General features: G+C 44.0%; 1 protein-coding gene across 3 annotated transcripts in view; it reads right to left on the bottom strand.

Annotated features, from left to right (window-relative positions):
• The window catches only part of SPEF2 (sperm flagellar 2), a 1,748,369-nt gene that overhangs the window by 813,963 nt on the left and 916,182 nt on the right, over positions 1–18,224 (bottom strand). For all 3 annotated transcript variants that reach the window (XM_069627121.1, XM_069627123.1, XM_069627122.1), the window contains exons 20-21: positions 7,064–7,191; positions 6,818–6,956 (exon numbers count right to left, since the gene is read on the bottom strand). In XM_069627121.1, coding sequence (XP_069483222.1) covers positions 6,818–6,956; positions 7,064–7,191 — 267 coding nt within the window. The remainder of the gene's footprint in view (positions 1–6,817; positions 6,957–7,063; positions 7,192–18,224) is intronic.

Below are 18,224 nucleotides of genomic sequence, written 5' to 3'. Positions count from 1 at the left end.
CAGAACAAACTCCACACTAGACAGATAACTAGTCTTGGACAACCAATGCTCCAAAACTCTAGAATAGATACAGTCAGCTCCGTGGGCACTGAAAGATAATCAGGAATGGGGGTCCCCCACAATACGTACAAACACTCGCACACACTGAAATGCTCACTCTATCCTCCACACCAACAAACACAATAATGCAGCTTTAACCCTCGATCAATTTTAGTCCTAGCTGCACAGATATCTACACACCACCACACACAACTCAACAGTCATTACATTGCAGCTAAAGCCCACAATAAAAAAGGTCTGGCAGCACACAATCTCATACACAAGCTCCAGCTCTGCCAGAATGCAGACCCAAGGTCAATGGCCATGCTGCACACATTCTACTAAACCCACACAACCACTGCAAAATGCCTAGCATTACAATGCAGCTACACACCACATAAACCGCACTGGTTGCGCACACATACTGAGTGCACGGAAACACTGTTTACTACCCTACTCTCTCCATTGACCTGGACTACGGTCCCCTAGGGCGTTAAACCCAGAGCACTTGAGATCATGTTAATGTTAAGGGACATTTGTACCACGCACTATCACCACCGGAGTGGTCCCCTGGCGCTCTGAAAGAGGAGGGGAGGTTGAGTTAGTGGGAGGAAGCAGGAAAAGTGCAAGAGAGCAGTGATGTGCTGTTGGCGGCCTCAGCCCGGTGGGTCTGTCGGCTGGGCCTGGGTGTTTGCGGCTGGTAGTCGTTGTGTACTGTTGTGCAAGTCTATGTGTGTTTTTTGTTTTGTTGTTGCAATGTAGTGAAGTTTGTGCGGTTTGTTGTGCTGTAGGTTTTGATTGTGTTTGGTTTGGAGTTTGAGGGGTGTATGCAGAAGGGGAAATTGTTAGTAGGGTTGGTTAGTTTGCGTCTCTATCCTGAATTGAGGCGCCTGGCTTGCATAGTCTCCCCTGATGCTGCTCTGTCGTGATCGGGTCCAACTGGCATACAAGGTTCCTTACTCCTATGGTCCCCACCTCTAACATGCTCTCTCGTAGCCCCCCTTATCCTCCCTTCATACTCCTGTGGCCAGTGCACCTGCCAATGTCAACATCTTAGGTAGTGAGGTGATTGCCAATATCTCGACAATTCCAAAACACTGTGGTACCTGGCGGTAACTAAAGGGCGGGGGGAAGTGTTGGCAGAATTGTCTGGGGTAGTTGACTCCGTCTCTGTATGTGTCGCCTGTGTTCTAGTCTATCCGATGTCACCCGTCCAGGTGCTGTGGGAGCTTCCCTGTCGGTTTGGGTTGTCCGTGTCCTTTCTTTTTTCAATTTCAGATTTAGTCTGTGGTGTTGAAGAGCCAGGTTTTTAGTGATTTCCTGAATTTTAGGTGATCTTCAGTGTTTCTCATTTCTTTTGGGATGTTGTTCCAGGTTTTTGCAGCTAAGTGGTAGAAGCAGGTGCCTCCAAGTTTTTTCTTAAGGTATGGTTTGAGTTCCAGGCGGATTTCGTTGCTTGATCGGAGGGGTCTCGTTGGTTTGTAGACTGTTATTTTCTTTTGTAGGAATTCTGCTCCTTGTCCGCTGATTGCCCTGTGCGTTATGCTCATTGTTTTGAAGGTGATGCGATGTTTTACTGGGAGCCAGTGTAGTGTTTTTAGGGCTGGAGTGATGTGGTCTCTTCTGGATAGTTTGAGGAGTAGTCTTGCTGCTGCATTTTGGATCCGTTGCAGTTTCTTCAGGAGGTATTCTGGTATTTCGAGGTAGAGGCTGTTTGCATAGTTGATTTTTGACCTGATTAGAGCGACGATAGTGAGTGTTTTGTGCGTGAAGGAGAGGAAAGGTAAGATTCTTCTTGCCGTGTGGAGGAGGAAAAAGCATTTCTTCACTGTTGCATTTATTTGTGGTTCTAGGATTACGGTGTTGTCCATTAGGACTCCCAGATTTTTTACTACCTTTGATGGTATTGGTGCGTTTCCCATTTCCGTAGGCCACGGGATGATGGTTTCGTTCTCTTGGTCTTTGGATATGATCATGATTTCTGTCTTTCCTGGGTTGATTTTCAGGTTGTTGGCATCCATCCAGTTGAAGACTTCTTTTAGACAGTCGATTAGGGTTGAATGGTCGGCATCAGTGTCTTTGATTTTGTAGATGATCTGAGTGTCATCTGCGTAGTTGTAACTTGCAATGTTGAATTTTTTGAAGATTCTGATGATCTGAGATAGATGTTAAATATAGTAGAGATAGTGAGGATCCTTATGGCACTCCACAATCGTTAACTCGTGGAGTGGATTTGAAAGGTTTGATCCATACGGTTTCTGTTCTGTCTGCTAGGAATGATTTGGTCCAGCATAGTGCTATGTCTGTTATGGCTATGTCTTCTAGTCTTTTGGTCAGGGTGTCATGGCTAACTGTGTCAAAGGCTGTGGAGAGGTCGAGCAGAATTTGGAGTTTGTGCTGTGTTTCCATGTTAGGTTCGTCGGGTTGTATGTTGTGGTTGGTTGGTCCCTTTTGTATGGTTGTCGGATGTCATTGATTTTGTTTTTTGAAGTGGTCTGCCAGGTCGTTGCATAGTTTTTCTGCGGGAGTTGGAGTGTTGTCGCAGCCTAGTGGGTTTCTCATTTCTTCAATGATGCTAAACATTTCTTTTTGTGTGTTGGTGGCATTGTTGATTCTGTCATCGTAATGTCTTCTCTTTGCCTTTTGAATTTCCTTCTTGTATGCGCGGATTTGTTTCTGGTACAGTATTTCTTTCCCAGGGTTGTATTCTTTCCTCCATTCCAATTCCATCTTTTTGTTTTCCTTTTTCATGGCGTTTAATAGTGGGTTGACCCATTTTGCCATTGCTCTTGTTTTTGATGGGGTAAACGGTTTTTCTGGGGTGATCTTGTCTATTGTATTTGCAATCTATTTGTGTAGTATCTCTGCTTTCCTGTCTAGGTCAGCTAGCTCTAGTTCTGTAGTTGAGGGTTTCGTTAATTCCAGTTGTTCGAATAGGTTCCTTTCTTTGACATTTTTCCAGTTTCTTTTGGTGCTGGTTGTGAGTTTTGGATGTTGGATGTAGGCTTGGGTAGGCAAAGTGATCACAAATGGAATGATGAGATGGTTGCTCCACAGTATTTGTATTGGAGGTGCTAGTTGTCGTAGTTTCATGGTGCTGAGTTGTTCAATCAGTGAGTTTTGAGAGTTGATGTGGTTGTCTTCAAACCAGATGTTGAAGTCCCCCAGGATGATTAGGTGTTTGTGGTTGATGGCTAAGTTGGTGATGGCTTCTACGAAGTTATCAACGAATGTTGCATCATATGTCGGCGGTCTGTATACCAGGATGAATGTGATGTTGGTTTTTGGGCTCACTGTTAGGTGTATTACCATGGTTTCGCAGTTGAGGACGTTGAGCGGTTCGTTAGTTTTTATTTTCAGGTGTTCTTTGAATGCTATAGAGATGCCTCCTCCTTTTTTGTTTTTTCTGTTTTTTTGTAGGCATTTGAAGTCGGTCGGAAAGTAGCTTTGGAGTGTGATTTTGTAGTTGTCGTCGAGCCATGTTTCTGTGATGAACAGGATGTCAATGCTGTTGTCATCGAGTAGGTCGAAGATCTCTGTTGTGTGTTTTGACATGGCTCTTGCGTTTATTAGATTGCAGTGAAGTTTGGAGGTGTTGTTTGGTTTGGGCTTTGTCGAGGTCGTCTTCTGCTCGGTGTTGAGGTTTCCTTCCTGGTCGATCACTTGTTGGGCTGTGGGATTTGGGGTGTCAGCGTCTTCAAAGAGTTCTTCTAAGTTCTGTCTTGGGTTTTTATTGTTTTCATCGGGTTCGTCTTCCGGGAGTTGTGGTTGTTGATTGTAAGTTCCTCTTGCTTCGGTGATGTAGGGGGTTATTGCATTGGTTGTCTGTTTGTTGTTTGTGTTGTTCGTCCTTCTTCTACTTGCTTGTGTTAGGTGGTTTGATGTTGCTGCTTCTAACGTCGGGTTGGATTGTTGTGGTGGCCAGTTGTCAGCGAGGTATGGAGTTAGGTAGAGGGATTTGTCTCTTCTCTCAGTGTTGGTTCAGTTTGTGTTCCCGTCTGTGGGGGTCCATTCTATAGTTGTTGTTCTTAGTTGTTGTTCTGGAGTGTTTGTTCTTTCTTCTCTTCGTCTTTTCCTTGGAATGGGTTGTTTGCGCGGCATTGTAAGATTGAGAGTTGTTTAGTCTTTGTTTGGTGACATCTAGTTGGTCCTGCTTTGGACTGGTTGTCTTGTGGTGTAGTGGTGGCTGAGGCGGGTGTCCGCTACTAGTTTGGGCTCCGTCTGTAGGTGGTATTCCGGCTGAAGTTGGTGACTTGTTCAGTCGCTGTCCTAGGAGGGGAAGGGGGGTGGCAAGGGGTTTTTAGTTGGGTGTTATCGGTGGCTCTCTTTACTGTCCGTCTCCCTGAGCGCGGTTCACTGTGGTGTGCAGGCTGCGTGGGTTTGCGAGGGGTATCAGCTGGTTGGAGAGTGGCTTGGACGGTGCAGCTTGGACTTTCACCTTTTGATGCGAGAGGCCCTAGTCAGATTGACCCTCCACCGTAATTGACTGGTGGCTTCTGTCTCACTTGAGAGTTGGCTAAATTTGCGAGTGAGCTAGATTTGAGAGTGAGCTAAATTTGAGACACCTGTATTGTGTGAGAGAGACCTATCAAATTTGAGACACTTGTACAGTGGGAAAGAGGCCTATCAATGTGATCTAAATAACACAAAATACAGTTTGGGCCCAGAGGCCCTGCTAAGTTTGAGACACCTGAATAGTGCGAGAGAGGCCTATCAATGCAGTTTGGAGATCAGACAATGCAATTTCGGCACAGAGGCCCTGCTAAGTTTAAGACACCTGTATAGTGGGAGAGAGGCCCATCAATGCAGTTTGGAGATCACACAATGCAATTTGGGCACCAAGGCCCTGCTATCAATGCAGTTTGGAGATCACACAATGCAATTTGGGCACAGAGGCCCTGCTAAGTTTGAGACACCTTTATAGTGTGAGAGAGGCCTATCAATGCAGTTTGGAGATCACACAATGCAATTTGGGCACAGAGGCCCTGCTAAGTTTGAGACACCTGTATAGTGCGAGAGAGGCCTATCAATGCAGTTTAGTGATCAGACAATGCAATTTGGGCACAGAGGCCCTGCTAAGTTTTGAGACACCTGTATGGTGGGAGAGAGGCCTATCAATGCAGTTTGGGGAAACGGGGGGTGATCACATAGAAAACATTGGCTTTGCCATGTGGTCAGGTATCTAGGGTAGAGCTGTACCTCTCCCCATCCCAAGCCACCAAACCTTACTGGTCCTTGTAGTTGCAGGTTGACAGCTGGCCACTGGCTTCACCTGCTGACACTTCCTGGAGCTGCCTCTGTTGGAGCCGCACTTGACCTTGGGGCCCTTAGCCACAGTGCTGCGCGGGCACAGGGCTACACTTACCTGCCTCTGGGTGGGTCGGGAGGTGAGACGGAAGGGAAAACAGGAAGGGGGTGCGGGTGGGGAAGGACTACTGCGGGTTAGGAAGGTGCCTCGAGGCCAGCACAGATGTTGAATGAGGGCGGGACACTCACTGTGCTTCTGGACCAAATCCAGGTGTCACACGAGCTAAGCTCCAATCAGGGCTCGGGGGCGGGATGGGAGGCGGGAGGGCTGGGATGCAGGAAGGGGAGGATGCAGGAAGGGGAGCTGGGAGGGAGGTGGCGATCTGGGGAGGGAAGTGGGCCTGGCCGCGGGTGTTTCTTTCCTTGTTGGGGTGGGTGTCAGGGGGTCTAGTGGCTGTGGGGGCCTGGCTTGCAGCAGAGGAATGAGCTAAGTGGCTCTGTAGGTCCATGGACCTAGTAACACACGGAGCTAAGCTCCAATCAGGGCTCGGGGCGGGATGGGAGGCGGGAGGGCTGGGATGCAGGAAGGGGAGCTGGGAGGGAGGTGGCGAGCTGGGGAGGGAAGCGGGCCTGGCCGCGGGTGTTTCTTTCCTTGTTGGGGTGGTATACAATGATATACAAGGCACTCTACAGATGCACAATAACATAACATGTGTAGATTAGATTTACAAATGACAAAAATGTTTCTCCATGAATACTTCATGATATGACTCCCAAAGCGGCAAATCACTGAGAAAGATTCCGAAAAAAGCTGAGAGACTAAGCTAGTTTGTGACCCTTCACTAGGGAAGAGGTATGAAGAACGTCAGTATATGTCCAAATGAGGACCAAGACAAAAAGCAGAGACATTAAAAGAAAGGTGGAGCAGAATGACGCCAGAGTCCACAGAAGAAAGGGCGAGGTAAGAGGAACATCTTGGATCCCGTGGAATTTGACTGCATGCAGAGTTATTTCCAAACTCCACATGTTCTTTCCACTTTTCATCTTACCAAGTGAGATTGTCTTTTAACTTAGTGAGGCAGTTCTTCAAATTTGCACATGCTGCTATGTATGTAATAAGTGTCATTTACTTTGCTATGTGAAACTATGGTCCCCATGAACCCAGATCCATGAGGTGATGCCTGCCCATACAGCCCATGGTGCTCGTAGGTCAAATCAATGATCCAAGAATAATATTTGTGCTTTTGAAGTATCGCTTAGACAAATAAAATATGAGAAAATGAAAACAAAACATCCAATGCAGACAGTACATGCTTAAATGGGGGGGGGGCGACAATATGGTGCATTAAAATCCAAGCATTACATCAGATCGTTTTGATACAGAGCAATCTTTAAGCAGGTGCTAGTTGTGAGCAGACATAATACACCAAACAAATGATTTACATAAAGCTTTAAATGGGCACCTACAAGGGAAGAGAAGGGTGTAGGCGTTACAGGGGCAGAGAAGGGTGTAGGGGTTACCATTACATACATCAATTCTCTGGTGCAGTTCTTCTTTAATTCCCTCCTGTTGCCACATGTCTTCAGCAATAGAGTTGAAATCTGATTGCCATTGCGTTACAAATTCCTGCTTGTGGTCTGGACGTTTCAGGTATTCTTTGAAATTCATCCTAGGAAGATTTACAATTGCAAAGGCTTTAGTGTTCAAACGCATCTCAATGACTGGTTATGGCAAATGCTTTTAGGGAACTTATTATTTTAAGTTGAACATACGCACCTAGTATCATGTAAATAAAAAATCACATTGTGTTGTTCATCTCTCAGATTTCGAAGCACAATTTTAATCGTTTTTTCATAAGTATCCTCAACACTTTCCCAATATGGTGAAAGGAATTCTGGTATTTCCTATGGATAGAGGAACACAATTGCTGTAGATTGCCTCTCAGACAAATATATTCCATCTTTTATTTTGTAGTGCTATTCATTAGACAAATGAGGACAACAGTATTTTCTGATAACACATTGTAGTACACCAAACTCAACCACACCTCAGTGGCACCAAATTACCCTCATCGACAAAAGGGACATTGCATTATCTGGTATCCAGATATCAGGCCACTGACTACTTATATACAATGTTTATAGAAAACTAATTGGTGCAGTACATTAAACATTTATTGATAACAGGCATGCATGGCCAGCTACCAAAATCTGCAAAAACATTCTGAAATTACATTATAACAAAACCTGGGTATCAGAGTGTTGTCAATAAAAATCCACAGCGAGAAACAGTTTTATTGTGCAATTTTCTCATAAGTTGAAATGTCAAAATTCTGAGAAGCAGCTTCACAAGAGATACGGCTTTTGCAATAAGGCTCATTCTTCACCTGGAGGGTTTTCATTTTTCAGGACAAGCCACAGCATGCGAGGGACAGATAATGCATGGAAGGGCAGACATGTTTGTAACACTTTTTCGGGGGAAGCCTGTGGAGGAAAAATGCAGACATATGCAAATGAATGTCTAAACAATGTTGAGGGGAAATGTAATTGCAAGTGAATCTAAAGAAAAACAAAAAGGGTATGTTGATTAATAAAGACTAAGGTGCTCACTACGGGTTGGCTGTTGTGGCATTAACGTTTACCAGCACAATACTGTACCGGCCAACTACGCGTTTGCAGGTGAGGTGGCTGGAATGACCTACAGCTAAAAGCTAAAAGCTGGAGGTCATACCACCACCTTTCCGGCAAAAGTCACCAGTATTACATGCGCCAGTAAAACCGGCACCTGTAATACCAGCAAACTCCCCCATGGGGTCCAATGGGACTCCATCAAATGGGGAGTTACACCGGCTACTGCCACTCAATCCAGTGGACATTCCACCGGACCGAGTGGCATTAGCAGTAAACTTATAATAAGCCTATAGGGGTATGTCGATTAATAAAGACTTAGCGGCTCATTACGAGTGCAGTATTACCAATGTATTGCTGGTGTTACCAATGCCTGCAATTTTTGCTGGTAAGGTGGCGGGATGACCTCCAGCTTCTAACTGGAGGTCATTCCAGCCACCTCATCGGCAAACGCGTAGTTGGCCAGTGCGATATGCCATTAAGCATTAATACTGGTACATTAATAACGCACCAGCCAACCCGTAATGAGCTCCGAAGCCTAATGTAGCTTAGAGAAAGTCTCCATTGTGAAAGATATGCTTGCAGTCAGAATGGAGAAATGGGACTTGCCAACTAATCCTGTATTTACTCTCACAGTTGTATCCTGCTTTTTTAGCAATGTAATTTAGAAGAACAAGTTACTTACACCCGGTAACTTTCTTTCAACTGGATGTTCCTCCCATGTATTCCTCATCTTTGATATTCAAGTCTGCTTGCAGCTTGCTTTCGGAATTTTGTTTTCATAATGTCGAGCATCGTGCAGCGTCGAACCTTGGACCTTGATGGTCTCCCTTGCATCCTTTGTGACGTTGATGCTGATATATATTGGCAAGCGCGCTGACCGTTACCTCAGTTCTCCTTTTTCCACCTTCTTACGTAGCATGCTGTGTTCCAGGAGGAGATAGTCTTGATGTTGCGAGAAAGGAAGGTGCAAGACACGGAAATTCTAGGCAAGAGGGGATAGATGGGAGGGCAATGAGGAAAACGTGGGAGGAACATCCAGTCGAAATAAAGTTACCCGGGGTAAGTAACTAGTTCTTCGAATGGATTGTGTCCTCCCACGTATTCCTCATCTTTGATAGACTCCAAGAGCAGTTTGAGTTTGGCGGAGGGTGCTAAGAATTTACTTTATTTGTTAATGTTATGGAGGACAGCTTTACCAAATTTGGCTTCCTCTCCTGAAAAAGGATCTACACCATAGAATTTACTAAATGTATGCAGGGACTTCTATGTTGCCGCTCTGCAATATCCCTCACTGGTACACCTCTTTCATGAGCAGGTGAACCAGCCACTCCTCTAGTAGAATGAGCTTTTAGACCTTCAGGTGAATCCTTGCCAGCCAATGAGTAACACTCAGTACTCAGTTATGCATATAACAATCCATCTAGAGATGGTTTGTTTTGTGACAGCTAATCCTAATCTATGACCAGCAATAAAAGCTGATCATCTTGGCTAATATTTGCAGTCCTTGTGATATAGAAAGTTAGAACCCTCTTTGGGTCTAAACACTGAAGTCTCTCTTCCTCCTTAGATGGATGAGTAGGAGGATAAAAAGATGGTAGTGCAATACAACGTGCCAAATGAAATTCTGACACCACCTTGGGCAAGAATGATGACTTAACCCTTAAAACTACCTTATCCTTGGAGAAGGTTGTGAACGGTTGTTTGGAAGATAGAGTCTGAAGCTCACTTACCCTACAGACAGATTTGATAGCCACTAAAATGACAGTTTTTATGTTAAGCATCCTTAGAGGGCACAAATGTAAGGGCTCAAAGGGAGCTCCCATAAGACCTCTCAGTACAAAGTTTAGATCCCATGATGGCACGAAGAAGGGAGTAGGTAGGAGCACATTTGTTAAGCCTTTCAGAAATTGTGTCACAATCGGTACTTTGAAATATGATCCCTCATTTGGAGATCTTTTGAAAATCGAAAGGGCCGCTAAACAGCCCTTCATCATGGATACTTGCAACCCTGAATGGGTCAAAAAAAGTAGGGAAGACAAAACCTGGGCAAGTTTACATGAGAAAGGACCTAGTTTCCTTTCCCTGCACCAGCTGCAAAATCTATTCCAACGGCAGCGGTTCAGTGATTTAGTTGCAGCTCTTCTCACCGAAAGCAACACATCCATTACGTCTTCCGGAAGGTCCCAATCCTTATATCTCACCCTTTCAGATACCAGGCATGAAAGTTGAGAGACCTGATCTCTGGGTGAAGAACGGGACCTCCCTCTTGCGAGAGAAGGTCCTCTCTTTAGGGAAGATGAATTGGAGGGCAGATGGTAATTTCCAGAAGGAACCAACTTCTCCTGGCCCAATCCTGGGCAATGAGGATCATGTTTTTCTCGAACTTCCTCAACCTCTGTATTACGTGTGGAATGATGAGGTCTGGCATAAACGCATACAGGAGTGGAAATTCCCAGTCCACTATGAACGCGTCCCCGAGAGCTCTTCTTTGGGCAAATTCCCTGGAGCAGAACAGCTCGCACTTCCGGTAGACACTGGTCGCAAACAGATCCACTTGAGGGGTTACCCAAAGGGTGAAGATCTCTCGAAGGACTTCCCGAGGTAGTTCCCACTCATGGGAGATCATGCTCTGCTGCTCAGAGCATCTGCCACTGTGTTCTTTTCTCTGGCTAGATGAACTGCCAGAAGAGTTATTGCTTCTTTTAGTACCCAGAAGCAAAGCTGCATTGCCTCTCGGCACAGTGGTAGCAACCCTACACCCCCTCTCTTGTTGAAGTAATGCATGGCCACTGTGTTATCCATCATTGTCATTATCAGGATACTTTTCCCCCATATCGAAGCACTTAGGATTTTTAAACAACATTGAAGGTGGAAAATAAGCTGGCAGGAGAATATACCAGGTGTCTTGCAAGTCTGGGACCCGCACTCAAGTAGTGTTTTCTTTTTTGTTAAGGAGAATCCCAAAGAAGAATCTATGCCTTTAGGATATGAGTGATACTGAATTACATAAAAAGCCTGGGAAATTAAGTCACTTCTCCTAGAGTGGATTGTGATTTGAAGAGGAGGAAGTTGCTTCTTTGAACTTTTGTTTTGCTGTGAAGAAACCTGGGGAAGAGAGTAATTCCCTGTAATGGTGACCATTACCTACTTTGGTTGGAGTTGTACCTTTTTCTTGAACTTGAACATTTTGTGTACCCTCAGGATCAAAGACATATCCTTCATCCCTTTGTCTTAGTTTCTAGAATGTGAAGAGTAGGATAGGATTTCAGACACTGGGCACTTTTGCTTTGAACATCTTGACAAAGGACAGACCCTTAGTTTTGGTTGAGGTGGGGAAATACCTCCTACAGTGGGACATTGAGGCTTTTCCCAAATGTTTTATTATTTTAAAAAAACGTTTATAGCAAACACTACGAGTCCTCTGTGTCAGTGTCTCATTCCTGCTACCTCACAACACACACACCCAAAGGACATCCACACTATGCCAGACAGGCTTCTGCATAAACAAATCAGAACTGGATTCTGGCTAGCCACAGCATCCATGACTGGGATAAAGGCATCCTGTGGCCAAATATGGCCACCTTCTCCCACAAAGGCGAAGGAGGACAAGGTATAATCAAGTAATCCTTGAAGTCTTCAAAGACAATTTACATTTTGTGAATTGAGAGGTGGTTAAAAAGGGACTCCGAAAATAAGAATGCATTCCATGGGGTGGTAGCCATTTTACAAAAAAGAAAGAACCACAAGGCTAGCCACATGACTAACAGAGATATGGCACCCTCTCCAGGAAGTTATGGGGTATAAAGACTCTTAAGGCAGACACTCTCTCAGACAGGCTTTATATTAAGCCAGAGACTAAGAAGAACAATAAAGTCCAAAACCATGAAAAGCCAGCAAAACATACTGGGGCTACTACGTGGGGTAAAAAGGACCATTCCTCCCTAACAAAATACTGTTACAGTTCTACTAACTTTGGAACTAGGGGACCCTGATCGCAGGTGAAGTCTGCACACTATTTTGATTTTGTCACAAACCTATCTGTACCTGTGAATGGCAAGGTTCTGGCCCCTGAAGGCCATTGGCGAACTTTGGCACAGTCTCCACTAGCTCTGAAGTGGTAGAAGCTCTACCATTCAAGTGCCTCTTGGCTTTGGCACTTCCTCCTTCTCCTGACATCTCTTTTCATTAGAATGGACCAAAAGAGGTTAAGTTAAGGTTCAGCATTTGAATGGATATTTATTGAGAAGAACAAGTTACCTATCCCAGGTAACGTTCTTTCGACTGGATGTTCCTCCCACGTATTCCTCATCTTTGATATCTTCATTTTCAGCTTTTGCTGCTCCTGCTTCGGAAAAAAAAATTCTCTTGTTAGCAGAGGGGCATGTGCATCGAGACAGGCAATTTGATGTCCCTCTATGGTTTCCATCTCGGCTGACGTCATCAAGTACATACACCACGTGCAGCGCCCATTGGCTTCAGTTCTGTTTTTTCGTCACAATATGCAGAATTAACGAACTTGATAAGTGTCTTCAAATTATCAGACTTTAAAGCGCAAGATCCAAAGCTTGTAAATTCTATAGTGGGGTAGGTTGGAAGGCCGATGAGGAATATGTGGCAGGAACATCCAGTCGATAGAACATTACCAGGGCTAAGTAACTTTTTCTTTGAATGGATTGTGTCCTCCAACGTATTCCTCATCTTTGATATCCTCCAAATGCTTTATTAAATTGTTTTGGAGGAGGGAGTAATGTTTGTCCAGAATGGAGCATAGTACTGCCTTTCCAAACCTTCCTTCATTGTTGTTAGTGTCTAAACAGTAATGTTTTCTGAATGTGTGGAAGGTGGACCATGTAGCTGCCTCGCAGATGTCCTTTATTGGGACTCCCCTTTGAAGGGCAGAGAAGGTTGCCATGCCCCTAGTGGAATGAGCCCTCACACACTCCGGAAGATCTTTCCCAGCTAACCTGTAGCACTCCGAAACTGTTAGTATAATTCATCTGGATAGAGTCTGTTTAGTGACTGGTATACCAAGATTATGCCCTGTATAGCCAATGAAAAGTTGATCATGTTGTCTCAACTTTGCCATCTTAGATATATAGAAGCTTGTGGCTCACCTCGTATCAAGTCTATGAAATCTTTCCTCTTCCTTGCCAGGATGAGGTGGAGGGTAGAAAGCCAGAAGCACAATTTTCTGTGTCAGATAGAAGTTAGATACAATTTTGGGTAAACATGATGGTTTTACCTTAAGAACAACTTTATCCTTGTGAAAGGAGGTAAAAGGAGGTTTACAGGATAATACTTGCAACTTACCCACCCTGCGGGCTGATGTTATTGCCACTAAGAATATGGTTTTGTAAGTTAGCAGGGGACAAGAGTGAAGTGGCTCGAAAGGAGCGCATGTTAAAAACTTAATTTTAAAGTTAAGGTCCCAAGTTGGTATATGGAATGGTGTAGGAGGAAACACATTTGTGAGTCCTTTCATAAATTGAATTATCAGAGGTGCGCTTGAATATGGAAAGCGTAGCCCAATATCCTTTGATTGTGCCAATCTGGAGCCCCAGATTTGCCAAATGAAGTACAAAAGATAACACTGTAGGTGTATCGCATTGAAAAGGGTCTACATCCTTTTCCCTACACCTGCTGCGGAACTTGATCCAATGACAGCAGTATAATGATTTTGTTGCTGACATCCTGGCCGAAAGCTAATTCTCCATTATGTCATCTGGGAGGTCCCAATCCTTGTACCACAGCCTCTCAGACACCATGCATGAAGGCTGAGCGTCTTGACCTCTGGATGGAGAACCTGACCCTGCTCTCGCAAGGTCCTCTCTTAGTGGAAGACGTATTGGAGGGCAAATGAACATGTCCAGAAGGTCCGGGTACCATGTCCTCCTGGCCCAATCCGGGGCAATTAGGATCATGGATTTCCCAAACTTTCTCAACCTCCTGATCATGTTAGAAATGTTGGGGACTGGAGGAAACACATACAGGAGTGGAAAGTCCCAGACCACTACGAACGCGTGACTTAGAGCTCCTTTTGGTGGAAATTCCCTGGAGCAAAACAGTTTGCACTTCCGGTTGACGAACAGGTCCACCTGAGGGGTTCCCCAAAGGGTGAAGATCTCTTGAAGGACTTCCTGAGCTAACTCCCACTTGTGGAGACTGTGCTCTGCCTGCTCAGAGCATCCACTGTTGTGTTCTTATCTCCAGCTAGATGAACTGCTGTTATGGAGATTCCTTCCTGAATTGGCAGAAACAGAGCTGCATTGCTTCTCCGCACAGTGGTAGTGACCCTACACCTCCTCTCTTGTTGAGGTAGTGGATGGTGACTGTGTTGTGCGTCATTATCAGTACAAACTTTCCACATACAGAGGACAGAAAGGCCTTCAGCACTAGTCTGATTGCACTCAGCTCCAAAAGGTTGATCTGTAGTTTGGACTTGGATAGAGACCAACGACCGCTGATTGTCAAATCGTTGGTATGGTCTCCTCACCCTGTGAGTGAGGCATCCGTTACTTCCGTTATCTCTGGCCATGGTTGCCGAATCTCCCTTCAGAATGTTGTCCTCGTAGGCCCACCACAGGAGTTCCTGTGCGACCCTGCCTTAGAATTGGGACCATTGAGTCATGAGAGCCCACTGTAGAGATCACATTCTCAGGCGAGACGCTGGCACCAGAAAAATGCAGGATGCCATGAGGCCAAGCAACCTCAGAAAGTCAAAGGCTGGGACACGCTGGGCAATCTTAAATTTGGAGACCATCTGAAGAATGTTTTGAGCCCTCACCTATGGTGGCGAGCCTTTTCCCAGGGATGCATGCAGGACTGCTCCAATAAAAAGGAGTCTTTGAGATGGTATCATGTTGGACTTCTTGTAATTGAGTGTGAAGCCCAGTCTGTGGAGAGAGTGGCAGGTTATGCTGAGATGTTCCAGGGTTTTGTCAGGAGAACGGGCCCTGATCAGCCAATCGTCCCGGTAGGGGTAGACGTGAATCCCCCTCTCCTGAGACTCGCTGACACCACCGTCATCAGCTTGGTGAAGATCCTTGGGACGGAGGTTAGCCCAAATGGCAGAGCTCGAAACTGATAATGAGAACCGCCAACAGCGAACCTCAGGTACTTCCTGTGCTTGTGATGGATTGGCACATGAAAGTAAGCATCCTGAAGGTCTAACGACATCATCCAATCCTGGAGATGAAGGGCCTGAAGGATCTGAGAAAGTGTGACCATCTTGAACTTGTACTTCCTCAGGAAAGTGTTCAAGTATCTCAAGTCCAAGATAGGTTTCAGTACTCCCTCCTTCTTGGGGATTAGGAATTAGGGAGAATACCATCCTCTGTTCCTCTCCATCACAGGTACTGTTTCTATAGCACCTTTCTGTAGCAGGGTTAATATTTCCTGCAACAGGAATGGATACGGAACATTTAGCATATGTTTTTCCCGTGGATGATCCTGAGATCTCTGTATAAAGGGGAGGCGCCGTTTTGCAAAGCCCTGTTTTGTCAAGTGCTGTCTGTGGCTGGCTGTCCTGTTCTGCCGGACTGCTGAGAGGTGCTTTTGCCAATACCACGGTATGCTCTTGGATATTCTGAACTTTGGACTACTACTTTGCTAAAATCCTAAACTCAGTGTTTTTCGGTGTTTTTCCTTTAGGTGTTCATTTATCCTTTGAAAAAGTTGCTAAGTGGCTAAACCACATCTATTCCACCCAGAATTCTATTAGTACCCAGGTGTACGCGCCATTGTGCGCATGCCGTTTCGCAAAGCCCTGTTTTGTCAAGGGCTGTCTGTGGCTGTCTTGGGCTGGGTTGGTCGGGAGTTGGTAAAGTCTTTAGCAACTTCTGTTTTTTTTATTTGATTTTCGCGTTCAGAAGGGGAACTATCATCTAGTTGTAAACTGTTCCCGTTGTTTGTTTTGTCACAGCTCTGCTGTTGTTGGTAATAATTCCCTGTGTATTTTATTTTTCCTTTGTTATTGCATTAAGCAACCGTGAAATCGACTTAACTGTGTAATATATTTGAAAATTGTTGTATTTCCCCAGGTTTTGCGTGCACTAGAAGCATTTATCCTTACTTATCAGCGTGACCCTTAGTCCTGTATTATTAATCAATCATCAGAAGACGTGAGAGTGAAATGGCTGCAAATCTTTTCTCTTTATAATCTGGCATGCCTACTCAAATGAGTTTCACAAATGATGGTTCACAAATACACCAAACAACAGTGAACATACAGACGCCCTCCGGGAGAAAAATGCCCATTCTAACGGCAGAGAAAAAAAAAAATCACCAAAGCCTGTCATCACTCGATGTCAGAAAAACAAACAAGTTCCCAAATTTGGGAACTCACGTCCCCTGCACACTTTCATATGTCTGGAATACCAGACCAACAATTCATAACGTAAAATATCAGTATTTCCGGTGAGACTTTATGTTATATATATATATATATATAGAAAGGGAAAACGTTTTGAAAAAAAGGAATCATTCAATCAATTTTGTCACAAGAACAAGTCTTCATTTTATTCATTCATGATGGTGAAGCTGTACAGGGCCCAACACGTTTCGAGTGTAAGCATACTCTTCATCAGGGGCAACTCAAATTCTGCAAAAGATTTATATACAATATTTACAAAGAAGTCGTCATAGGACATAATTATTTAAATCAACACATGGTTTGATAAAGAATACCCTCAGAAAAGAACTATTTTACATTTTATCAATCAGAGATAGAATCAATTATTTTACTAAGACAAATCTGCAGTGAGACGTGGTTTGGAACTTGTCAATAGTCATTTAGATAGCCGAATGTCACAGAAGTGAGGGTATACAATAGGCGCCCTTATAGTTGAATTGATCAAGACAGAACTAAGAGTCTAGAAGATAAACTAGAGAAAATGAGTAACCCCCTAGGTCTAACCTTGTGATTTTTATAGTTAATATCCGATGCTTCGGAGTTCGTAATTGGTGAGTCTTTCACCAGTTAGTGGGACCCGCTCAGACAGGGAAATGGATCTCTGAGATATGCTAAATTGTAATCTGTGACCTTGATTGGACCTTTGGCTAAGTGCCACCACACAGATTTGAGTAAGTCATTGTTATGTTTTTTCAATACAACTTATCCTGTAATGGATCTATTCCAGCAGTTAATTAAGTGCTTCCTCTTTTCTTCAGATAGGATTTTGTCCTAACCTAGAAGTACTCCATTTGCACTTTACCCACTATACCTATGGGAGAATTGTCTTAGTAAAATAATTGATTCTATCTCTGATTGATAAAATGTAAAATAGTTCTTTTCTGAGGGTATTCTTTATCAAACCATGTGTTGATTTAAATAATTATGTCCTATGACTTCTGCTTTGTAAATATTGTATATAAATCTTTTGCAGAATTTGAATTGCCCCTGATGAAGTGTGTGCTTACACTCGAAACGCGTTGGGCCCTGCACATCTTCACCATCATGAATGAATAAAATGAAGACCTGTTCTTGTGACAAAATTGATTGAATGATTCCTTTTTTTCAAAACGTTTTCCCTTTCAAAATATATAAGAAAGTCTCACCAGAAATACTGATATTTAATGTTTTGAATTGTTGGTCTGGTATTCCAGACATATGAAAGTGTGCAGGGGATGTGAGTTCCCAAATTTGGGAACTTGTTTGTTTTTCTGGATTGCGCACAACCTAGGTGTGAAGGTTGCATTTCTCTCCTCTGCACCTCAAATCTACTTTTGAACCATTTAACTGTTCCACATACTTCTGACTTTACTCCAAATCCTTTTAAAAGGATGTGCTTCCACTGTCCACATCTCGCTTTATCACTCGATGACAAGCAGCAATTGTATACGTACTTATTGTATCCAAGAAGCACCTTTCACATGTCAACCAAATGGAAAATAACTCTAAACAAAGCAAGCTGATAAAACCTAACGCACAAATTAACAATGAAATTGCTGCTATGAAAGAGACATCACTTGAAGCTTCCACAGTAGTTAATGCGGGTAGCGTGCCAACAGATGTCACCATGGAAATTGAAAGTAAACGTTGTGATTCAACGATACCTTCAGTGGACAAAACTGTAAACACAGTTGAAAAGCTGCCGGTAACTTGCACAGTTGAGGTGCAACACAAACATAGGGCAGCGTATCAAATATTAAAAATAACTTGACAGGTAGATGATGAAGCTCTAGATTTCATGAATATGAGCAATAACTCATGTATTAATGAGGACATGATTTTTGTGCACTCTAACACAGCAGACGTAATGCAGGTTGATGACATCTCCCCAATCAAAAGTGCAATCAACTCTAACCCA

Source organism: Ambystoma mexicanum, chromosome 6p, assembly GCF_040938575.1.
Source record: "Ambystoma mexicanum isolate Mex_15411 chromosome 6p, UKY_AmexF1_1, whole genome shotgun sequence".
Lineage (NCBI taxonomy): Eukaryota > Metazoa > Chordata > Amphibia > Caudata > Ambystomatidae > Ambystoma > Ambystoma mexicanum.
Note: the sequence above shows the minus strand (reverse complement) of the source record. Positions and strands in the feature narration are given on the sequence as shown.